This window comes from Odocoileus virginianus, chromosome 22 (assembly GCF_023699985.2).
Source record: "Odocoileus virginianus isolate 20LAN1187 ecotype Illinois chromosome 22, Ovbor_1.2, whole genome shotgun sequence".
Taxonomy (NCBI): domain Eukaryota; kingdom Metazoa; phylum Chordata; class Mammalia; order Artiodactyla; family Cervidae; genus Odocoileus; species Odocoileus virginianus.
This window is the reverse complement of record NC_069695.1, coordinates 2,133,595-2,158,537: the sequence shown is the minus strand read 5'-3', so window position 1 is coordinate 2,158,537 and position 24,943 is coordinate 2,133,595. Positions and strand designations below refer to the sequence as shown.

The 24,943-nt window shown below is 43.5% G+C and overlaps 1 protein-coding gene and 1 non-coding gene across 6 annotated transcripts; both read right to left on the bottom strand.

Moving 5' to 3' along the window:
- Positions 1-1,943: 1,943 nt before the first annotated feature.
- Positions 1,944-23,731, bottom strand: LMAN1 (lectin, mannose binding 1). Of its 5 annotated transcripts, XR_011482624.1 has the most exons (15): positions 23,477-23,731; positions 19,991-20,145; positions 19,800-19,907; positions 19,001-19,062; positions 17,959-18,058; positions 14,395-14,518; positions 12,811-12,869; positions 12,263-12,395; positions 10,496-10,689; positions 10,269-10,339; positions 7,316-7,469; positions 5,467-5,588; positions 5,113-5,175; positions 4,491-4,541; positions 1,944-3,882 (listed from the first exon to the last, which is right to left on the bottom strand). XR_011482624.1 is itself a non-coding variant. In XM_070452445.1 (14 exons), the coding sequence occupies exons 1-13, from the start codon at positions 23,712-23,714 to the stop codon at positions 5,139-5,141; spliced, it is 1,557 nt and encodes a 518-aa protein (XP_070308546.1). In that variant the 5' UTR covers positions 23,715-23,731; the 3' UTR covers positions 1,944-4,541; positions 5,113-5,138. The 5 variants fall into 5 exon arrangements, 3 of the variants coding, with proteins under 3 accessions (XP_070308546.1, XP_070308547.1, XP_070308545.1); XR_011482623.1 differs by having other exon boundaries at positions 4,491-5,175; XM_070452445.1 differs by having other exon boundaries at positions 1,944-4,541.
- Positions 16,693-16,815, bottom strand: LOC139030465 (small nucleolar RNA SNORA26). The gene has a single exon (XR_011482836.1). It is a non-coding gene; the product is annotated as a small nucleolar RNA SNORA26 (small nucleolar RNA).
- Positions 23,732-24,943: the final 1,212 nt, after the last annotated feature.

Here is a 24,943-nt window from a genome sequence, read left to right as displayed (position 1 = left end):
CTGTTTGTAAGCTACGCTTATTATTTCATCCACAGGCATGAGCCCGTGCAGGAAGTAGACGACTCTCCCTCAGATTGTACACAACCACATACACTGGATCTTTGCCTAAAATGCTTGCTTTATGTATTTTAAGATCTGCTTTTCACGTTACTAACCTAAAGTGTTGCTAAAATGGTCTCAGTTTAAAAAATTAACATTTAGGGTGAAATAAGAAAGTTTTCTTGGTGTTCTTTGATCGAGAATGTACTTTCACACTAATTCCACTTCCACTTTTAAAGATGTGTTGCTTGGGACTTAATACATTCAAGCCATGACCCCTAAATTATTTTTATAATAAACTGCATTTCATATCCATTGAGAAGCCTTACGCATCATAGAACTTTGCATAAAGGAGAAGTCACAGTTTGTTTCTGTCTGCTATCTTCCTGGTTTAACACAACTCTCCTTACAGGTGTTTTGAAACATTAAAAGACACTTTTTATTTCTCAAAGAAAAGGACCATTTCTAAAAGCAAAACAATTAAGATAAAAATCTATGTTATTTAGTTAAATTATTATATTACAAAACGATTAGGAAATCCCGACAGTGAGGGTCTCGGTTCTGAACCCCAAAGCCAGACTGTGAGGCCATCTCTCCCTAAGCAGTCCTTTGTGTGCGTGTGATGGGGGAAGGGGTGCTGGGCATCACAGAAACTCCTGGGTGATGACCATACCAGGGTGACAAACGAATGCTCCCTGGGATTGTTCGCAAAATCAGATCTTTCATTGCTTTCCCGTAAGATAATTTCTTTGAAAAGAGCACCGTGTTTTTAAAAACTTTTTATTCAGTTTATTCCAATGGTCTTTCCACTTGGCCATCCAGTGGAATCTTCCAGAAAGGGAAAATAAACACCCCAGGTGAAATGGGAAAACGAGGTGTTAACCTTCCAAAGCCTTCTCATCGTACCTGAATAAAATCCTAAATCCTTGCGATGGCCAGGTCCCCAGGGCCCCAATGGTGTCTAGCTCCCGCCACCCCTCCCCCAGCAGGCTCACTGATCGAGGGTTTGGTTTCCTCTCATTTCTTTCAAAGCTATGTAATTTCTTTCTTTAAAATTAATTTTTTTTAATTGAAGGATAACTGCTTTACAAACTGTTGGTTTCTGCCAAACATCAACATTAATCAGTCATACTCAAACCTATCTAGTTTCTTTTACATTGAAAGTCGCTCAGTCGTGTCCGACTCTTTGCGGCCCCATGGACTGTCCATGGGATTCTCCAGGCCAGAGTACTGGAGTGGGTAGCCTTTCCCTTCTCCGGGGGATCTTCCCCACCCAGGGATCAAACCCAGGTCTCCCGCATCGCAGGCGGATTCTCTACCCGCTGAGCCACAGGGGAAGCCCTCGTCTGCGTGCTCATGGCAGAAGGGCCCATTACCTTAGTTTCCGTTTCCTGAAACCACTTATAAAGACCACCTTTTACAAGCTGCCAACCCCGAGAGGGTATTAGGAGGAAAATGAAGGCCATCTTTAGGAAGTGGCAAAGCCAAGATTTTAAACCCAGATTTGTCTGACACTAAAGCTGTACTCTCCTTTTTCATAGCACACAGACCCTCAGAATTGGAATTATTTGGTTAAATGTTACTTACCAAAAAGAAGATTAAAAAAAAAAAAACTGCCATTAGTAATGACTAAAAGTTCTAGTTTAGCCACATTTTTACCAATATTTGGTTACTTTAGATGAAAATATCAAATGTATTAATTATTTTGTATTTTTCATTACCAGCAAGGGTAAGCATTTATCCGTAGCAGTTTTAAATTCTCTTTTGATGCTTCCCTGTATTGACTGCAGGTGGCAGGTGCCCTAGGACAGAACGCAAAGCATATGACACATGAAATACTATCATAGATCAGGGCCTTCCTGGGAAATAACCTACTTGGGAAATAACTTATTATCTGAGACCAATGAAGGAAAAAGTAAGTTTACTAAAATATTTCTTTATTTGAATAAGGTCAATGTCATCTTTTGAATTCCAGCTAGCATCAAATTAACAATCAGGAAAAAAACAACAAAATGTCACCTAATTGAAATTAACAATGGATAGAAAACCTTTTTAAACTTTAAAAGAATATATTAAACAGGCAACATACAGATCTAAAAATTTTGCAAGTGGTGATTTTACATTAGATCTTATAAATAAAAAAATCCCCAGTATAACCATTTGTTCACTATCTCCCTGCAATAAGCACATGGACAGGAAAAAGATAATCACATCTTAATATTCACAACTGTCATTTCTGTTCTTTACAAAGACTGTGTCTCTGCAATGCAGCGGGTCAGGCAATCCCTTATTCAAGTAATTTTTGTTGTCCCCAAGTTATCAAAAAGTACAATTGTCTGAGATAAAATGTCACAAAAACTGCAATCAGGAAAAGCAAAACACTTTAGCAAGCAGATTCAAAGACGGGGGTTTTCATGGCTTGACCGTGATCTGAAGATGATTTTCTAAGAGCCGCCAACCAAAGTACCGAGAGCCACAGGCAACAATATGGGTTTAGTTTGTAGCTGCTGATAAACCAAGAGTTTTGGTGAAAAGAACGTTAAGTAATACGTTCTAAGTATAAAGAATCACTGCACATTTGCTAATGTCGCTGGCAATGAAAATATTATGTTAGCTCTCAGCTCAGCTGTAAAACTACACAAACCTGTGTTTCTTTCCCCACCCCTCACCTCAGTGGTTCTTAACAGTAGTGCACTCAGAATCGCCTGAGGTGCCTGCCGAAAAAACGATTCTCTGCAGGTCCCACTGCTGAGTTCCGATGCAGGTGGCTGGGAATGGCGCCCTGGAATCTGCGTTCTTAACAAGCGCTCCAGGGCTCAGACGGTTCACAGACCACACTCTGAGAAACACTACTGTCTCTTTAAAACATGACAGAATATTGTGCCCTCATAGTAAAGGTTCAAGCTGAATAAAACATTCAAACAATCAGAACACAAAAAGCACATTAAATAAGAGCATTAACCATTATACAATTGCATTTCTTTTTTAAAGTGGCAGAAGCACAAAGATTTACAGTAAAATTGTAAAATCAACTTTGTTTTAATCCAAGGCACCTGTAAAATACTTGCTGGTGTGAGAGAAGTTAATTCAATTCTATAAAACAGTACAGAAATGAGAGAATCCTGGCAGTGATTGATTTTCCCACATAGCAAACACATTTTTTAAAAAACAGAAATAAACTACTTGAAGTCAGTGATTTTGAGGAAAACAAACCAAATTTCCAACAATAATAACTTGTATGAACCGTCTTACTGAGTGATTTTTTTTTTTTAGCAAAAGGAAAGGAAGAAAGATTTACGCGTGTGTTCCTTTGTCCTAGCTGTCTTCACTTGTATTAGAAATGATCGGAACAATTCCTCTTGAATTTTAGCCTGGAAAATGTACACTGCATAGATCAACTATTCCTTTAAGTTCAGGCACACGTGGCTCTGGGTTTTTATAATACTGGATATTCTGCAGCTTTTCATCTCAAGAGGATAGATATCCAAGTCTCACAGTCTACAACTGAAACATTCTTCGGAAGGTATTGAATTTTTTTTCATGGAATAAGAGTAAATTCTGTCATGATGATGTCTCTGAAATATGAATTTCAATATGTTAACACTACAAGAAAAAAATACCCGTGGAGCACGTCTGGGCTGAAGTGGCTGTCAGTGTGTGAGTGGCCAACAGAGCACTCCTGCTCGGTGTCCGGGACACACGCTCCCGTGACAGCGTGCTAGCACTGTCTGCACATGCGGCTCCAGTTAGCGACCGCTCTGACGCAGACTCCTGCAGTCTCTGTGTGGGTTTCAGGCAGTCAGTCCAACCAGCAAATAACAACTCACAGCAAATTTCTGAAAGCTGTGAAGAATTAAACAGTACTATTTATAAAATGGTACTATTTTCAGTTCTATGACAAATGAAAGGCATCATTTCAGCTAGCTAGACAAGGGAAAGTAAAAGAGTATTCTGAAGTCTACATCAGCTATGAAAACTAAATTAAATGTCATTTACAGACAGTTTCTGTAACACCTAGAAGTATGTACAGACTACAGCAACTCCTTCCAGCCTGGCATTTCAAGGTTACGCTTACCAACACCTGCTTCACAATGCCCTTAGTTCTGGCATTAAAACAAATCAGAAGTAGTAACACCATTTTTCAGATTTTGCTTTCAGAAACTTTAACACTGCTTCTGCTCCTGCCTTCTGGATTTCGACTAATATGCAGCGTCAGAAACGCGGAGCTGCATGGAGGGATGTCAATCTGAAAGCAGTGGTAGGTGCTGTGACCTTAAAATGTCCCCAGAACATGCCATCTGAGGTGAATTTAGATACAAAAGCAGAGTGATTTTCGTAATGTTGAACTGACTCTGTTGGAACACAGACAATCAAGAATATGAGCAATCATGAAATGAACACCTCACCAGGCAAAAGACCCATAAAAACCATTATCAGAGGAAAGTTCTCACCTAAATGGTTTTTCAGGCAAAGAGCAGCTCTTAATTCGCCCCCCAAATTTCCTTTAAAAGTGAAATACATCATTGATGATCAGAAGGGGAAAACAATGCTTCAATAAACATACTGAATCCTATTACCTAGATCCTAACACTCAGACAAAATATTTTTTGATTTCAAATGGAGCTGTATTAGATTCAAGGACTGCAGCACTGGGTCTTGGAGCAAGAAATTCTGGCCTCTTAAAAAAAAAGACTTTGGTTACAAAATAATCATGATGGGTAGGTAGCTCTCAGACCTCATACTTTGGGGGCAGGAGGGCAAGGGTGTTTATGCTAAAGACAGAAGTCTCCAGCACTGGAGGCTTACGGGTCACTTTCATATATGGACAGGTTCCCCCTTTCTGGTTTTTAACCCTCTGATTTATCAGTATTCTGTGCAGTGGCTGTATTCTACTGGCCAGAAATTCACTGAAATTTAAATAGATTTATGTACTATGCACAAATTTACACGTGGTTGTCTTTAAGGTTTATTCTTAAGTCAATGTTTAAACAGTTATTTTATACAAAATAATTTAGACTAAAAAGCAATTTAAATACTTAAATTCCCTCAAAAAGATATTTTGTACATACATACATGATGTACACATATGAAAATGGTGGTCAAAAGAATTTTTTGGCAGCTGCTTCTTGCTGAGTCCTAAGGAAAAAGAGAGACAAAAAAAAGACCCTGTGAAATTCTGTACACTTTATAGTGGAATGAAACAGGACTGATTAAAATTAAAAATGCCTTTTGAAGTACGAAATACATGAAGATACACATGTCCTACACATGCACTCCCATGCGAACTGAAATATTCTCATAACATTTGCTTTGTATGAACCTAATTTTATAGGTATTCAAAGTTTCATTATAGATACAGATAACTTTATTGAACATTTCAAATTAAACAGATACAGAAAAATGCTGGATCAACTTTCAGAGACTTACCTGTACATGATATAACCGATAAATAACACCGTCTGTACCACAACGAATACCACGAAATGCAGTGTAGATAAACATGATGGAAATGGCGGGACTTCTGGACATTTCGGTCTTTCATTTGATGGCTGTGAAGGGAAAAAAATTCTATTGTAATTAGTCAAACCAGTTATTTCAGAAAAGGAAATAAATGTGAAATCTTTACAAAACTCATGGTATAGACTCAAATACTTTCATTTTTCACCCCATAAACATCCTCTTCATTTCCACAAACTTCCTGAAAGAGCAGGTGACGGGGGAGGAGCCCTCTTGCGCCCTTGGTCACTGACCTCCCGCCGGCCGGCTCGTCCCCCGTGACAGTGACCGTGCCGCCAGCACCCCCGAGGGTTACGGAGCCCACGCCCGGGACACCCCCGGTCCTCCGGCTGCAGTTACTCCCAACAGCAGCCGCGTCCCCGTCGGCGGGCTTCCGGTTCAGACAAGTAAGCACGGCTGCCCCACACTCACCTGCCCAACAGGAACGGCCCTTTCTCAGCGCTCATCCACCCCAACCTCCTGCCTTCAACATCAGTGATTAGTTTTTTGGGAAAACATTTCTTTGCCCATTTACACGAGTATTCCTTCTATTATAAAGTGCAAGTGAAACGCTCAGTCATGTCCAACTCTTTGCGACCCCATGGACTGTAGCCTAGCAGGCTCCTCTGTCCATGGGGTTATGGAGAAATATTCGTGTAAATGGGAAAAGAAATGTTTTCCCAAAAAACTAATCAGTGATGTTACACAGGAGATCGGGGTGGATGAGCGCTGAGAAAGGACCGTTCATAAGCAAGTATCAAAAATTAAAATCTGGGGACAAAGATTTCATCAAGGTAATCAGACAAAATGGCTTCTGAGATTAGTTGTTCTCAATACGTTCACATCTGCAGGACAAGGCTCTTCACAGTGTATTTATTACCCACAGCATTAACCTGGCCATTTTAACAAAAGCTGAATTTGGGGGCAAATGACCTCAAACAGAATTTAGGGAGTAGATGACAATGCTTTGGGAGGGAGGTAAAATGGTCAATGAGAAAACTACTGAACCATGTTTAAAAAACTTGAAGGGGAAGAGGCAAATGCTATAACCATTTGTAGATTTCACAAGGGTTTTCAAAGCCAGTAAATAAGAAAAAACGTACAAGCTCCAGAGGCCTGTTTTCTAATATTGCTTCTTACGCATGTTAAACTTCAAAAATATGCTACCTATCTTTAACACTGACTGCCTCTCTCCAAAAATGTAGGTGGGACCTACACTTAAAAAAAAAAAAAAAAGAAAAAAAAAAAACTAATAAAGCAAATAAAACAAAACTTAAAAAAAAGAACCAAGTAAAACAGGAAAGTAGCTAGAAAAAAGAAAAATCTTGCCTAAAAAAAGCTGCTATAAATCAGCCAGTTTTAGATCTGCGCTTCCTGAACAGCCTAGAGAAACATGAATTACCCAGGGCCTGTCTGTCTCACCAATGGGTGCGTCAAGAAACAGCTGCCTTTTCCAAAGTTGTTTAAGGGTATCATTTCTGATAACAAGAGATGTTTTTTTAAAGAGAGCTTCTAGGAAAAAAAAATGCCTGAGGTTGTGATGACCCCAGTACCTGGAATAGCAATTTATCTTTTTAAGCAATTCTATCCAGTAGGCAATGGAAGCGTGATGTGGAACACGTAGACATCTGGGTCATAATGGAGTCCTTCTACCCCGCATATTAAGAGTGAGCACTGGCGTCAGTTTAAAAGTTACAATATTTTCAGCAGGATGTACGTCTGTCCTTCCTAAAGGCAGACTGTGATAACTACTCGCAGATGAGCAGAAAGGGGAGCTGACCACGCTTCGCTGCGCCAGGCTGTCGATGTCCCGCCGGACGCTGTGCAGGTGCTCCTTGATGTCGCTGAAGTGCTGGGCGGTCTCGTACAGGCCCGCCGCCGGCCCCGGGTGCGCGATGCCGCTGACCAGTCTGACAGTCTCACTCATGGAGCTCCTGAGACAGAAAGGCCTGTTAGACAGCACAATCACTAGAAGGGTGATTTTTACAGTCACAGATTTCAACGGGGTGGACACATTTCTGCGCTCAATGCAACAGAACATTTAAAAAAAAAGTATTTAAAAAAATTGTCTTCAAAATTGGAAAATAACTTACAAAAACTACATTATTATGCCTTCATCTTTTACTACGGGCTGTCTAAGCACAGAGAATACTAAATAATTTGTGTTAAAACCAATACTAAAATGGAAGTGAAGAGGAACTAAAGTGAAGAGGAACAAAAAGAGCCTCTTGATGAGGGTGAAAGAGGAGAGTGAAAAAGCTCAATATTTAAAAACTAAGATGATGGTAACTGGTGCATCACTTCATGCAAAATAGAAGGGGAAAAAGTGGAAACAATGACAGGTTTCCTTTTCTTGGGCTCCAGAATCACTGTGGATGGTGGCTGCAAGACGCTTGCTCCTCGGAAGGAAAGCTATGACTAACTCCGACAGTGTATTAAAAAGAAGACACATTACTTTGCTAACAAAGGTGAGTATAGTCAAAGTTATGATTTTTCCAGTAGTCACGTACAAATTTGAGAGCTGGACCATAAAGAAGGCTGAGCACTGAAGAACTGATGCTTTTGAACTGTGGTGTTGTAGAAAACTCTTGAGAGTCCCTTGGACAGAAAGGAGATGAAACCAGTCAATCCTAAAGGAAATCAACCCTGAATATTCACTGGAAGGACTGATGCTGAAGCTGAAGCTCCAATACTTTGGCCACCATTGGAAAAGACCCTGATGCTGGGAAAGATTGAAGGCGGGAGGAGAAGGGGATGACAGAGGATGAGATGGTTGGATGGCATCACCGACTCAATGGACGTGAGTTTGAGCAAACTGTACATGAGTTTGAAATACTGTAAGGCTAGAGGCAAAAGGAGCTTTATATAAATCCATCAGTAAATATGTTTCTTATAGGGATATGGTTTAATAATTTGAAGTCACTCTATATATACTTTATGCACACTAAAAATGAACCAGGAAGAGGCCTCTCAGAGCTATGGTAGGGAACTCCCCTCCACCAAAGCCTTACATGTTGACTTGCCCCACTGCCGCCCTGAAGCAGTCTCTCAGAGCTATGGTAGGGAACTCCCCTTCGCCAAAACCTTACATGCTGACTCGCCCCCACTCCGCCCTGGAGTGGTCTCTCAGAGCTATGGTAGGGAACTCCCCTCCACCAAAAAAAAAACCAACAACAAAAAAAAAAAAAATAAAAAAAAATAAAAATAAAAAAAAATAAAAATGAACCAACAAGTGAACACATTGTAGAGACTAAGAACCAGGTTCCTCCTTGCTGGAGAGAGGATGCTCAAGCTGGGACAGGAGGAAGGCTAACATCAGCTCTGCAGTGTCTGGTCCAGTCTAACCAAAATCCAGTGTCTGGATGATCTCCTAGTTTCTTAATACAAAAGGAGTGTAAGGAATACAAATATACTCAAAGTATCTTTCCCCAAATATATATTTACTAACCACCAAGGGAAACTGAGAAGAAACTACAATATCCAAATGATCACAGCCAATATCACCAGCAGTAAGACATATCGACATCCTGAACATGCTGCACTGTTGTATTCTCATTAAAAAGTGCAGAACTTCCATCTGATCCTGAGGAAGTATCAGACAAACCCAAACCGAGGAACCAAAATGGCCCAATGAACTGATCAATGCTCTTAAAAACTGCCATGGTCATAAAAGCCAAGGAGAGAGAAACTGTTTCAGCCTGCAGAGGTCAGCGGAGAAATAACCGAGCGCAGTGTGCAGCCCTGGGTGCGTCTTCGAATGAAAAAGGCATTGGTGGAGAACTGGTGAAACCTGAGTGGGATCATTAGTTAATACGTCCAAGCCAACGTCAAATTCTTTGTTCTGACAATTGTACCTATTGTTGTGCAATAGCTACACAACAGGTAACATCAGGAAGTGAAGTGAGGGATACACTGGATGCATGATGGATGTATGTCCCTTATTTTCTGCAATGTCTAAAATTAGATCAAAACGTTTAAAAACCCTGTCATTCAGCGTTACAAGGATACCGTTGTCTCTGCAGCAACTCCTTGCCCGGTCTCTCTTACAGCACAATACAGAATGAAAAACGCACTCACACGAAGCACACTTCCTTCACACCGGCTTCGTTCCATCGCAGAGACGCTCCTGCACAGGTGTGCCTGTCTCACAGCCCTGTAATGCCGGGCGTGCGTATTCCTCTAGTTATTTTCCACAGGACTGTTATGTATTACCCATATTCTTTTTATGTTGTTGTTGTTTAGTTGCTAAGTCACGTCCGCCTCTTTTGTGACCTCAGGACTATAGCCCGCCAGGCTCCTCTGTCCATGGGACTCTCCGGGTAAGAACACTGGAGAGGGCTGCCGTGTCCTTCTCCAGGGGAGCTTCCCGACCCAGGGACTGAGCCCCCGTCTCCTGCACTGGCAGGTGCATTCTCCACCACTGAGCCGCCTGGGAAGCTCTTCTGGATTTTACAAGTGCACAAATGCTAGCAAATAACTCTGACTAGCATCTTTTCCCTTCCCTTAAAAATGGTAAAGCTTTCTTTACTAGCTGGGAACAATTAAAAGATTTAGACATGTTTGCTAAATATGAGAAGTCCCTACTCTACACTCCCCTATTTAGAAATAATCCAGAACATGATTCTTACTCATGGAGGAAGCTTACAACAGTGTCATGCCTACATATCTAGAGAAGTCACGGATTTAGGATAAAGGTATCACATAGCACTCAGACGGGACTTTTGTGTACTTACTTCATTTCATTTACTTGTCTCAGAATCTCATGCTGAGTGTTCACAACAGTATCCAGTTCCTGCTGAAAGGTCTGGAGGAAAAACACAAGATGACCAGCCAGCCCGAGAGCCCCCACTCCAGAGGGCATACCGCGTAACACCCAGACCGCTTCTGTTTCCTTCCTGCCGCTCCTCCACCCCAGGCTCCTTCCCTCACCAAGGCACCTCCGTGGACCTGGCAAGCTCACCTGTCCCTGCTGCCCTGGGGCTCCGGCTCCTCTCTTAGCGATCTCCTCCGTCAGGGAAGAGACATATCTTCTCTGTTCATCAAGAATCATATCCAACTGTCGGTTTAACTGCTTGATTTCAAGATGAATACGATTCTGTCCTTCAAAGATCTGTCTCAGCTCACGGTCTCCTACACTCTCAAATATTTCATCCGCTGAGAAGGTAATCACAAATCAAAAATCATCCTAAGAGTCACCCACACATATGTGGTTTTCGAATGACTGTAAGTGACCACGTAACGACCTCCACTAAACGAAGAACACAGTTGTTACAGTCCTTCCAGTGTCACAAACATCCATGTAACTGATTCAATCGTGATTCAATTACTAATTGTTTTCACCATCTCTGGTGGCTGAATATTTATAACTTAGGTCTGAATTTCTTCATCTAAAAATTATTTTCTCTTTTAAATAGACTGTGTGATTCTATTTATAGGGGTTGGCAGAACTAATCTAATTTCTTAATAGGAATCAGAATAGTGGCCATCTCTGTGGAAAGGTGGCTGACTTGATCTGGGGCAATAAAAATATTCTATACACTCATCTGAGTGATGGTTAAAATTTGTCAAAATTCATCAAACTATTCTCTTAAAATCTGTGCATTTTACTCACATAAAAGACTAAGAAACGGAGCTGAAAAGTTTTAATTTCCCTTTTATTTCTGACCATGCTGAAACCAGATAACTGCAAACACTTACTACAACAACCTTCAGGATATACTTAAAAATCATATGTGATATGTTAAAAAAAAAATCCAAGGGAAAAATAAAATTTATTTTTCATTTTTATCTTCATTAAATCTGAATAACACTGTTACTCATTTAGATTAACACACTACTTAGTTCAAAAGCTAGCCCCAGGCTTTATTAAGTATGTCTGCTTAGTCAGTAAGCCACGTTCGACCCTTTGTGATCCCATGAACTGCAGCCCACCAGGCTCCTCTGTCTATAGTGTTTATCAGGCAAGAATCCTGGAGTGGGTTGCCATTTCCTTCTCCAGGGGATCTTCCCGACCCAGGGATCAAACCCGCATCTCCTGCACCGGCAGGCAGACCCTTTACCACTGAGCCACCAGGAAGCCCTTATTAATTACAGCCTTGATCATCTGTGCTGACGGGAAACTGAGATCATAAAAGCTAGCAGATCAGAGTCATTCTACTTGGCCTTATCTTGTTTGTGACAAGGAGCCCATGTAAGTTCTGTTACACTAGCTTAGACTAATATTTCAAAAATTTCAACCTTTAATGTCCAGAATTCTATCTGAGTAATAAGAGGAGATATTCACTTCACATTACTCTCCCAAGTCTCAACAGTTTTCAAGTACTAGCTTTGTATCAACTAAGGTAAGTGTGTGCCACTAAAAAGGAAAGAAGCCCACCCCGGACAGTTCCATTCAGCAAGCATGTACTGAGTCTCAACTACTGTGCCAGCACGACCGCTGTCTGCGGCGCAGGGGACACAGCGGTGCACGCGGGGAGCCTGCAGTCCGGGGCTCCCTGTTCGTCCGCCACCCGGCACTCCCGACTGCCCGCTTCTCTAAGCGACACTCTTCCGGGTGAAAGCATCGATCTCCAAGCCCTTTAGAGACTGAAGACTGGCTTAAAAATCATTTCCAGCAAGTACTTGGAGTGTGACAGATAAGTGAGCAAAGGTAAGATGAATGAAGCGCTGGGGACTCAAAAGGCCCGCGACCATCGCCGCAGCGGAGGCCGGCTCGGCTACAACTTACTAGGATGCCCTTGAAGGTCGGGGTGGTCCTTCTGGAATTCCTCTTTTTTTTTATCCAGCTCTTGTTGAAAGTGCTCAAATTCCTCCTGGTACTTTTCTTTCTCTTTTTCAGAAATTTCTTTATCGACTGTAGGCTTGTTTGGAGTTTAAGAATAGATCATTTAAAAAAAAAAAAATTAACAAGTAAGAAAGTGATAAGCCTCGATATATGTTCTTTTTTCTCATTTTAACTACTCCACCACTAGGTCAAAGGTTAATTTCCTCTTGCTATTAATACTATGACAAAAAATAGTAATAGCCACTACCATTTACTGAGTGCCTGCCAGAAGTGCACTGCCTTTAATGCTTACAACATCAAGGTGGCCAGCACAAGCATCTGTTTTACTAGAGAAGGAGTGTCATGTACCGAGCTTAAGCAACCTGCACAGGTCGTAACAGCAATCATTAGGAGAAACAAGATCTGAACCCGAGTTAATCTTCCCGTTTTCAGCTATGAGGCAACACTACTAAATTACAAACACGCTTTCTGAGAAAAATAAGCATACTCACTGGCTCTTTCCCAGGCTCGGTCAGTTGGAAAGTCAGAAAAGAAAGAACATCATGGTCGTCTACAAATTAAAGAAAAAAAAACAACTGAAAAACTTCCATAGTTGATCATTTTTATGGTTGTGAATTTACAGACATATCTTTCTTTAAAATAATGAAAATTAGCTCGAATTTCATAAAGGCAATGGTGCTCTGTGAGCTTAGAGACAAAAGTTCATCTGAAAGACTCACATTAGAACTAAGCAAGAATTTACTTTCTTAAACCCTAAACCAGAACATCTAACGTGTTTAACGTGTTATGGATGTTTAATACCCGATAAAGGGAATGAACAAACAAAGTGTCAAAGCAAGCGCAAACTCCTACTCCCGGCACTAAGATCCTCCTTTATTTTCCCACAAATCTCCTCATGGACCGTGTCCCAGTCAGGTGAGACAGAAGCCTGTCCTTCAGGTATTTCCTGTTCCCATCTGTTTCTGAACCTTTCTTACACACTCACCACCCTGAGCCTTCCTTTCCTGTTTTAAACAGGACACTGCTCTGTCCTGGCCTACTGGGAGCCCCGATTTATCCATGCTGTCCTGGTGTTACTAAGAGCATCTCCTTTCACTACCAAAGCATCTCAATTAGATAATACGATTACTCTCTGTACCTCTTTTGTATTTGTTTCCCTCATACAGCAGATACTAGCAATTTTATTTCACCTGAAATTGTTCATTTCAAGCTGGCTGAGCTAAAAACAGCTAACAGATCAAATGTGGAACTACCATACTCATCCTGGCTAGTGTCACACCACAAACGAGACATGAATCTCAACTGCGGCAATCTCTTTGCTTTCTGCTACTTTTATGGAGATCTAGATACATAGCCAGATTAAAGAGAAAACTGAAACACCACAGGGTGGGTTGGGTAACGTTAGGAGAAGTCACGCAGTGTTAATAGAGTCCTGGACCCAAGGGGCAGAAATCCAACCGAGTCCTGCCTGGGTCTGATTTATTGGCCACATGATCTTTAGAAAGCCCTTAAATTCAAGATTTGGCAAAGCCACCTAAAAATAGAGTAAATATGATCTATCCTCCCCCCCCCACTGCCCAGTGCTGTTGAAACGAAAAATTCACATATTTGGAAATAATAAGACTATTATATAATACGAACACAAGATGGTATCAATATCTAACGATAAGTTCATTTATCACCACATATGAAAAAGATACAGTAAGTACATCTTTAAAGTTCAGTCCTCAGTAATATTTCCTCAGGCTACCTAATTCATTTAAATGTGGTGTGACAACTCTCAGGGTCCTAAAACACTAGGCGATCAACCTTTTAAATATGTCTCCTTCACTATAAAATACTGCACCTAGACTGGTACTCTGATGTACATAATTGTATGTGGCCCCCAGCCAACTGTAAGCCTACAGAAGAGTGAGCAGCCCCAAGAGACCAAAGGCCTGGCCCCACTAATCATGGAAGGTTGTAACTTGTCTCAAAAGGTTAAAAGTAAACAAAGCCACCCATTTCCAAACTACAGGATTCCTAGTAAGATTCAGTTCACAACCTTTTAACGTTAGAAGACGGCGAGGTCTTACCTGCAAGACCTCCAGTGGCAGCAGATATTCCGAAATGCCCCTGGGCGGGGATAATCATATTTTCCACTTTGGCGCAAAATTCATAATCATTTTTATCTGGTGTGAAGCCGTTATTGATCATTACCTAGAAAGACACATTGCAGGTTAGAGCCTTTACAAAGACCTTGCAAAATGAATCTCACGCGGTCGGTTTACGACGATCTCATCTCTGTAGTGGCCTGATAACTGTCAAAGGGCCGTCAGCTTCAAACCGTAATGCTGCATACCTTAAGCTTACAGAGTGCTGTGTGTCAACGACGTTTCAATAAAACTGGAAGAAAAACTAAGCACTAGAGGAGGAAAAAAACACTTAAAGAGTTTCAGAGAGACAGATCATTACAGAAAGAAGTCTTGAACTAGCATGTTCAAGAAGCAGCACGCCTCTGCCAGGCCGAGGACAGGGGGGCGTATCCCAGGAAGTGACCGCAGCCAAGGGCTGGGACCACCGAGCCACAGCCGGCTGTCCTGCCAAGGCGCTCTAAGATGGGTTCTTCAGGACGCTGGCTCTACAGACATTCACAGATGCTAGGGGGAAAGAGCACCCCACGGTCCAGTAAGCCTGAAGAATGAGCGGCGCAACAGAGGCTTCTTTATTCCAGGACTTCCTACAATCTTGACTGCTCGTATGCACAGTCCCAGCAACCTTATCTGACTGTGGAACTCTTTTGCGGGCACACGCTGCAGGGTGACTATTACTGTTTCGGGAACTGCGGGCAGGGCTGACGGCCTCTCTGGTGGGGCTGTACGGGCAGCCTCCCTGGGACCTGTGAATTCAAGTGTTGGGTCTGTACTTGCCACGGCTGGTGTCTGGGCTCCGCTGCGTGAAGATACGCGTGACCCAGTGATGTCCCCGATGAAACTGCAGTGCGTACTATGCGCAACAACTCATGGAACACAAATCTCAGTCGGTCATAACAGACTGGACAGTTGCCTCGATTCTGAGGTCTCCAAGTCAGTTTGGAATTTAAGACTGAGCCGGTACAAAGTTTCCCAAATGACTGTCTTTTTCTGAGTTGACACAAAGGAGTGCAAGGCTAGCTCATGATTCAGGGAAAAGAAAAACATAAGCAAAATATCCTTTACTTCTAAGTATTACATGACCAGATACTGACAGCATCTTTAAAAAAGCAGAGTTCACACGGTACTAGTGACCTCAGTTATCCTAACTGCCTGCCAGGTCCTGTCCACCTAAACATTACCTCAAACCCAATTCATCTACATGGCTCGACAGCAAAGAATCTGCCTGCAATGCAGGAGACCTGGGGTTTGATCCCTGGTTCAAGAAGATCTTCTTGATAAGGGGTGGCCACCCACTCCAGTGTTCCTGCCTGGAGAGTTCCAAGGACAGAGGAGCCTGGCGGGCTACAGTCCGTGGGGTTGCAAACAGTTGGACACAAGTGAACAAGTGAGCGACTAACACTTTCACTTTCTTCTTTCATGTTCATTGCAGCATTCTTTACAACAGACTAGATACAGAAGCAACCAAAATACTGAACAGACGAATGGATAAAGATGTGGTATGTGTGAACCATACAAGAGAATACTGCTCAGCCATAAAAAAGAATGAAATCTTGCCATCTGCAACAACACAGGTGGGCCTGGAGGGTGTTATACTAGGTAAAGCAAACCAAGACAAGTGCTTCATGATTTCACAGAAGAAAACAGAAACAGAGTTACAGACACAGAGAACGGGGCTGCCAGAGGGGAGGGAACTGGCGGGAGGAGAGAAATAGGGCAGGGAGATTAACAGGGAGAACCTCTAGTTGCTAAACAGTCACAAGTATGAGATACAGTCGGGGAAACAGCCAGGAATCATGAGATACCTTTGTACAGTGCCAGATAACCAGACTTCCCGCGGCCATCATTTTGCGATGTACAGAAATGGCAAATCATTACGCTGTATACCAAGAGCTGACATAGTGTTTGTTACAGGTCAATTTTACTCAAAAAACAAACTCACTCATAGCATTGGATTTACGGATACCAGCAGTAGGGGGGTGGGGGTGGAGAAGTGGATGAAGACAGTCAAAAAGGATAAACTCCCAGTTATAAGATAAACAAGCACTAAGGATGCAATGCACAAGGTGGAAAGTAAAGTGAACACGGCTGGATGTTACACCTCAAAGTGCTTAGAAGAGTAAATACTAAGGATTCTTAGTGTAAAAAACTCTTTTTTTTTTTGTCAAGTTTAAATTTAATGACTTTGGTATTAACTATACACATACTAGTAAGTGCTAAGACTTAAAATCTTCCGGTTCAGGTTGTGACTCCAGACAGGATCCAGAGAGGAGTTCTAAAAATCTCTTCTCTGGGTTTTATGAAGACTTTCTTTACCCTCCTGTGTTAGCGTGTTAAGGTACTGAGTCAGCCTTAAAAGGGCACTGGAAAGGGCAATAAAGAACTCTTTTTTGACATAACTATTTAATTTTTTTTAAACGTGTAGTTTTATCTCAGTTTGGAAATCATGCACAAAATATGACCTAATAGAAAATTTTAACCTAATAAAAAAAATGAACATTATCAGCCTGAATTTTTTCAAAGAAAAAAATATTTTCTATTGTCTTTCACTTTCTACCTACATGAGATGATAGATATTCACTGAACTTATAAGTGCACTCATCACTTTGTGGTGTATGTAAGTCAAATCATGCTATACACTTCCAACTTCTACAATGCTGTGTCAATTCTATCTCAACGAAACTGGAAAGGAAAAAAGGGAGAAACCACAGGTAAAGGACCAAGCCACACTAAGAGTCTCACTAAGAGCCAGGCTAAATCTCCCTGCTTCTTGTTTCTCTCACAAACACCGTTAGAAGACCACCGCTGCCTCGGTCACCATCCTGAACTGGAACCTGCTCACTCCACACTCCGGCTAAAACCCTGCGTGCGGTTCCTTACAGGAAACACTGCACCAGGCGGCTGAGGCTCGCCGCTGCCAACCTTCCCACCTCACCTTCCACAGCTCCTCTCGCCTGCAGCCAGACCAACTACTGGCCTCTCTCAAATTTTTCAACAGTTCTGACGCCTGTTTGCTCTGCCTGGAATATGCACCCCATCTAGGAGACTCCTCCCCCTCCAAGGTGCAGCCCCACGGAGAAGCCGCTCCTGACCGTCACCTCCCTCCCGGCAGAGTCACAGGGTTCTGCCCTCTGGGTCCCCAGTGGTCTCCCTGTTGCAGCACTGACCACACAGCGTAGCTAACACTACACAGGCATGGTGTTCATAAGGTCGCCTCCATCAGACAAGCTCTTTGGAGAAAAGGACCTTGGTCTCATTCATATTTGCATGGCACACAGCAGCACGCCTAGGCATTCACTGACTAAATGCAAACCTGCTGTCAAGTTTGACAGCACATGGCACGTGACAACACGCGACACGTAAACCGAGCTTTGAAGCCACTTCTTCTCTCAGAGCAGCGCTGATGAGCGTGTGAACAACACCCAATTTAAAACGCGCTGAATTTCCATCAGCAGAAGCACACAAGAGTACTAGTCATCGGACTGTCTCTAAGAGCACGTTACTTACTGTCAGGGTTTTCTGGTAGTACGTGATCTTTGCCCGGACAGGATAGGGTTTATTACGAAAGTCCCTCTGGCAACTTGATAAAGCTTGGTTAGCACCATCACTATAGCATGAGGGAAAGGAAGACAAGAAATTTAGGGAAGCTTCTTGGTATTTTAAAACTCACTATTTAAAACAATGAATGTCCAGCAACATCAAAACCCGTATCAAGTTATGACAAAGTTTGGGGTATCTGAAGTTATCTATGCAGAAGACACCAAGTTGACACGTGAGTTTTCCCTGAGACTCGGGTCAGGAGTCTGGACGAGGAGCCAATGTTAGCGTGGCTGCAGATTCTTCCTCTGCAGAGTCAGAGCCACATACGGAGCTTTAAAAAAATGCAGACTCCTCAACTCTGCCCTCAAAGCTGAAGCAGAATCACAAGGGAGAGGCCTTGGACTGCTAGTTTAAATCGCTCAATAGGTGCTCATGATGAAGTACTAGAGTTAAACATCACTAAGGCAGGAAAGTAATTTTTCTTGCATTTTACAGACTGGCTGAAAGGTAATGCCCCCACAACCATGTGAAAATTAAAAATGTACATGCCCAATTCACACACATTATAAATACACTAAACTCTCAAAAGCTCTGTAACCCACTGAAAATCTTTTCAATATAGCAATACCAGGACTGAACAAGGAGGCATAAATTGCTTAGTCATTAGGGTGGTTAAGGCTCCAAACTTTATTTTTTAAAGATCCCTTTGAATAAAGATGAAAAAACATGGCTATTGCATCACTGAGAGCCAGGAATGTTTCATAAATCTCTGAAGGTATTATACAATTTTAGGTTAACGACAACACATTTTTATGTTTGAAGTCGAGGTAGTCCAAAGAAGGAACTTTATAACAACACCAAGGTAAAAGAAGACCTTCCCATTAAGTTACAGAAAACATCTCAAGAATAATCTTTTTCATCTAGAAAATGTTCAGATTTGAAACAATATATTTTATAAGGTTTCCAAAAAGAAACTAAAAATTGGAATACTGTAAAAAAATACACTTACTTTTGATGGTCATAATGGATTTGTCCATTGTTGCCTATAATCACTATTGCAGGATTATTTTTCTAAAAATAAGAAGAATGTATTTGTTTTAAAGTCCTTAAATCAAAGAAGTCCAGATTATTCTGGGTGTGCTATAAGTTCTCTAACACCTCTAAAATCCTAGGATACTGTGAGCATGGAACTGGTGTGGGATTTATGGGAACTTAGTAACAGGAGAATTAACATGGCCCTGGCACCGAAGGAGTTTGTTAAGACTCTCCGTTAAATTGCTAATAACGACCTCTGATAACCCACAGACTGGCAGCAGAAACAATGATCACAGGGCTGCTAAAGCACAAGTTAATGTTTCCAGCTCAGAAGTACATTTTGTCCTTAACTGTTTTAGAGAAATCAGGCTGATCAAACAGAGTGGTCACCAGGTATAAAAAGGCATCAGTAAGTGAGCTAACAGCAGCAATGCACAGGTCTTCATGAGAAAAGCAATAACAACCTGAAACACTACTGGCCTCACTGTCTGCATCTGAAGGACTCAAGCTGACCTTCCGGATCATTAAGCCTGAGCAGGGTCCGGGGAGGCGGGTCCTGAGAAGCTCTCAGACTGAAGGCTGCGCTGCCGCCTCAAGTTGGAGTAAGAAAAATCATGAGCTTCCAGCTTTCCATTTATGAATTCCCAGCTATATAAGGATTCAAATCCTCTACTATAAAGCTGACAAAAGTGTCAAATAATCTATATTGTTCACAGACTAACTTTGTTAGCAAATACATTTAAAGTGGGTGACAGTCCTGAAAAACACCATACCTTTCCATCATTGTCAAAAGAATCAAAAAATATTCCTACACCATTCCACATATCAGCTGATCCAAACACAGGCCCCTCCAAGCCTTGATTCTCCGTATACCAAACTGCCTGTAAATATATAACAGGAAACATTTAGAGACTAGTGGTATATGCATCTATGTAAATTTTCCAAGTTAAAGAAATTACCATACCAGGCCATCAGCTCCAATGCGACCTCTTCCAGTCACTCGAAACGTCACCTCAAGTTCCCAGTTCTCAAAGGCTGCTTTTGTCTTTGTCCACACTGATCCTCTTTGGCTTTTTAAAGATGGTGCTATTCGGATTTGATCCGAACTTGGAATAGCATCTAGAATAGCAATCAGGGAAGAAAAGCTTTATGTTATAATTACATAAAACTCAATGAATCATCAACAAACTGTTATATATACCTAAAGAGATCTAACTTTCAGTCGCCTGTACAGTAATTTGTTAGGGAAAAATTCCATGCTGATAATTTCAACTTTTAAAATTTAGGGGTTTTTAATATCCCTCTATCTTTGAAAAATGTGTTATCTCTGCAAAAAACAAACAACACCTTAAAGCTGCAACTAACCACTAAAAATTCAAGGGATAGGAGGGAAGAAATTACAGCTTGAAAGGCAAATCAACTATTTGATTCTTATGATAATCTTTCTCAAATAACTCAGAAATTCATATATTTCCTTTTTTAAAACTTTGGTGTATTTTTTTTTTTACCAGGGTACAAATGTTAGAAAGCTCAAATAGTGTGAAAAGCACATACCACTAGGAATCAAGAGACCTATTCCTAGTCTCACTTCAGCTGTGTGCCTTTGAGCAAATAATTCTCTTACTCTCTTGGGCTCACCATATATTCACCTGTAAAATGAAGGGGCTGGGCTCAATCATTTATATACATCCCAAAAGTTACATGCAGAATTCTAAGCATGTATACTTTCGTCTGGAGAGACGGTCAACTGAATTTCCAGTCAACATACAGTTCTTCAGCATCAGGAGATTCTCAGAGAGAACAGGGACCCCCAACACGATGGTCTGTGTCTCCATCCACTTACTAGCTGTTTGCTCATAGGCAAGTCACTCCATTTCTCCAGCAACTTCACAGGCATGTAAGTGCTTATTTAAGTGCATGTAAATATTTCAATAAATGTTAGCTATTCCTGTTACTGGACTGTGCTCATTCAGTCGTGTCTGACTCTTTGCGACTCCATGGACTATAGCCCACCAGGCTCCTCTGTCCATGGGATTTTCCAGGCAAGAATGCTAGAGTGGGTTGCCATTTCCTACTCCGGGGGATCTTTTCCACCCAGGAATCAAACATGCCTCTTGCATCTCCTGCATTGGCAGGTGGATTCTTCACCACTGTGTCACCTTGTTGGACGAGTAATTATCAAAGCGCCTACGGGTCTAACTGAACAACTGGAGCACACCTTCCCAGATATTCACCAGTTCTGACATCCATGCTGGGACATAACCCTATTGTCTCTTTACAGGTAGGAAAACTGACAGGAAAGACAAGCTGAGATCCTTTAGAGAGTTTTTAGCTGCCATCTGCCACCATCACCTGCAGAATGTAAAGGTCCGGCGCAGTCCTCTCAGATAAAGCACCCGACAGAGAACCAGAGGAGCCGGATCTGAGTCCTACCCTACCGACACTAGCTACGCAACCTTTGTCAAGAATTCTTACCCTTCTGAACATTAGGTGTTTCACCTATAAAACAGCCAGCACCTGCCTGACCTACTAGGGATCTAATCAGAGCATGAAGAAGGTGAAAGAGCTCTGACCGCTCCAAAGGCTGACAGCCTGCTGTTATCGTTCTTGCCCTTATGGACCCGAGGATGTGTAGTGACAGTACAAAAGGACAGCAGAGTTAAGGAAAAGAAACACCACAGGCTGGTCTTAATCTGAGGATGATGTAAGGGGGTATGTTTCAACTAAACCTTAATAATGGATCTCAGGGCAAAACGAAAAGGGAAAATTGATGGAGTTAAGGAAAACTGTGAGACGGTAAAAATCACAGTGATAAAGCAAGAGATGCCCAGAGTCAACAGAAAAGTCACTGCTAAAATTCTAAACTCCTTATTTCAGATTCAATCTAGCCATACAATTTTCATTCACGCAGGTATGTGGTATTATGTGGTATTTCTGCAGCAGAAAAGCTTAGTTGGTTATAGGTTCTGAAAAGAAGGTCAATGTAACTAATTTTAGCAGTTGACTAACATTCCTAATTGGCTGATGTATGTGGTGTGAGTGAGAGAAAAAGCGTAAGAACAAAACAACGGAGAAATACAGAAGTGAAAAACGTCAACACGTTTATCACCACTACTGAAAAACTCAGCATCATTTCAAGAACAAAAAAATTCCCGCACACTTGTGTTTGGGACACCTGCGCCAGCTCTGTTACTAAGAACAAGGCTACGTTGATAACAAATGCCCGGGGATAGGCTTTTTTGGAGCGGGTATACAGTAACCCTGCGGAGTAAAAGAATAATTGCACTCTCCTCCACATACTTAATGACTTGGTCATTAAGTCTAACTGAAATTTCTACCTTTTAATTATACATTAATATCAAGGAAATAGCTCTTCCTAAAAGTGTGCTTTGTAAAGCAGCGATTACTTTCTAGAAATGAAACATTTTGCTTCAAGTGCTGGACAATCTAAAAGAATGCACGCAAGCCTTACATGAAGGACCGCTCATGACACTCAAAGTTGGAATTCAAAGTGCCAGTGCTTTCCATCCCATACAAAGGCATCTGCCACTTGTTTCAAAGGTTGCATCTGATGGTCACTGAGCAGTTTACAGAAGCCAACTGCCACGTTTTAGGCGGCCGTGACACATCAGCGCTCGTACACATAGGTTTTCTCTCACATACGTAAGCAGGGAGCAAGGCTCTCTTACCACGGCCGGGGCTTCACAGCGCCACACACACAAGATGAATAAAACACTGGGCACAGGGTGTTTCAATCTCCCACGCCAAAAAAAAAACTAAACATGAAAAGCTGTACACAGTGCCAGTTTTTAGACTCAAGTTCTCAATCGATACCTCGTATCCCTTCTTCTATTAAATGAAGCTAACTATAAACGACATAATGTGTTAATGCAAGAGAAAAAAATCAAACAACACACGACGTCCCTGAGAAAGGCAAATTTAAGGTACAAGTTCCAGAGGGGTGAGAAGCATGTCCTCCGACATGAAGACTTCGAGATCGCTCTAAAGCCAACACGGGCCATCCCTGTAGCCGTCAGGGGACACCGGGCACTCAAGTGGAGCATCAACCTCGGCCGACCCCGGGGGGGAGCAGGGGAGAGCCGAGGGGCGGAAGGGGCGCAGGTCCAGGCTGGGGCCTAACGGGGCGGGGGGACGAGGGCGCGGGACTTCTCCCCGGAGCTGCGGCGCTGGGCTGAAACGCGACGCCTCGAAGCGAGCTCAAGTGAGCGCAGGAAGAAAGGAAGAGACCCGAGACCGAACACAAGGAGCGGGGGGCATCGGAAGGGAGCACGGCAGGAGGGTGGGGTGGGGTGGGGTGGGGAGGGGGGACGGGGTGCTGATCTGGGGCCCGCGGATCTGGGCTGGCCCGCGCGCCCGGGGCGCGGAGAGCACGGAGGGGCCCGGGCCGCCCGCCCGCCCCGCTCACTGCCCGCCCGCCCGCCCCGCTTACTGCCCGCGTGGGCCCAGAAGGGCACGCTCCCGTCGCTCTGCACCAGGTGCGGCCCCTTGAAGCTGTACTTGTACTCGAAGCGGCGGTGCGGCGGCGCGGTCGGGTTGTCCGTGGCGCCCGCCGCCCCGGGGCCGCCTCCCGCGCCGTCGCCGCCCGCGGAACGGCAGACGCACAGCAGCAGAGCGCAGAGCAGCGGCCGCAACGCGGCCCGGGGACCCCGCCGCCTGGACCCCGCCATCTTGGACTCTGGGAGAAGGCGGGCGGTGCGAGCGAGCGGGGCGGGCGCCACGGACGGCCAACAGGGCGCTCGCTGATTGGCGGAGCCCCGGGGGCAAGGGTGAGCCCCGCCCCGCCTCCGCGATCCGGGCGGCCGCGGGACGCCGAGCATCGTTGGGCGGGGCCGCGGGGGCGGGGCGGGGCCGCGGGAGAGTGCAGGATCACGGGGAGGGGGCGGGACCACAGGGGAGGGCGGGACCACATGGAGGGGCGGGGCCACGGAGGGGCGTGGCTACGAGAGAGGCGGGACCGCTGAGGGGGCGGGGCCGAGGGAGGGTGCGGGACCACAGGAGGGGCGGGGCCAAGCGGCGAGGTCCGCGCACACGCTTCTGGTCTTCTAGGGTGGGCGAGGAACTCCAGCATTTTCTTACCGCGTGCCCTGAAGGGTTGGAGGTGCACGAAGGCTACCTGTGAGACGCTGCCTCCTACCTTTTAACATCTTAGAATTCTGGAGCCCTGACACCTGTGGAACCCAGCACATCGATCCTCCCCTGGCCATACTAAATAGCGTTAGTTAGGAGAAAGGCCTTCCTTTTGATGTGATACCAATTGTTCAGTTTCTGGTGTTCAGCACGTGAACTTAGTAGAAACAGGTCTTTCTGGCATCAAGGCATAATCGCGAGTATTACTGGTCCTAACCCACTGAGCTCCACTAGGCCGTGTTAGGGCATTTTTAAACCGGCAACCAGCAATCCACGGGCCTGGAGAGACCTAGCATCTTTTGGTTGGTGTTGATTCAAGTCTGAATTTATCACTCAGCCGTTACCTTTCTCAAAATCTAATTCCAATAGCTTTCCAAATTTTGAAACTGTAGCAATAATGCATTCAAATAAAACTGAGTGTATGATAGGAAGGTTTAGGAGCTGCGAAGGGAGGGAGCCACAGAGACTGGACATTTGAGATAGTATTGGTGTTTGAGTCAACAAATAAGTTCTGCATTTTAAAGGGGAATCTTGGGGCTTCCCTGGTGGCTCAGTGGTAACGAATCCGCGTGAGGAGACACAGGTTCGATCCCTGGTCTGTGAAGACTGCACGTGCTGCAGAAAAACCAAGCCCCTATGCGGCAACTACTGCCCCTGAGCCTGTGCCCTGGGGCCCAGGAGGAAGAGAAGCTGCAATCCGGAAGCCAGTGCACCGTAACTAGCGAATCGCCCCTGCTCACCGCAGCTAGAGACAAGCCCCTGCAGTAAG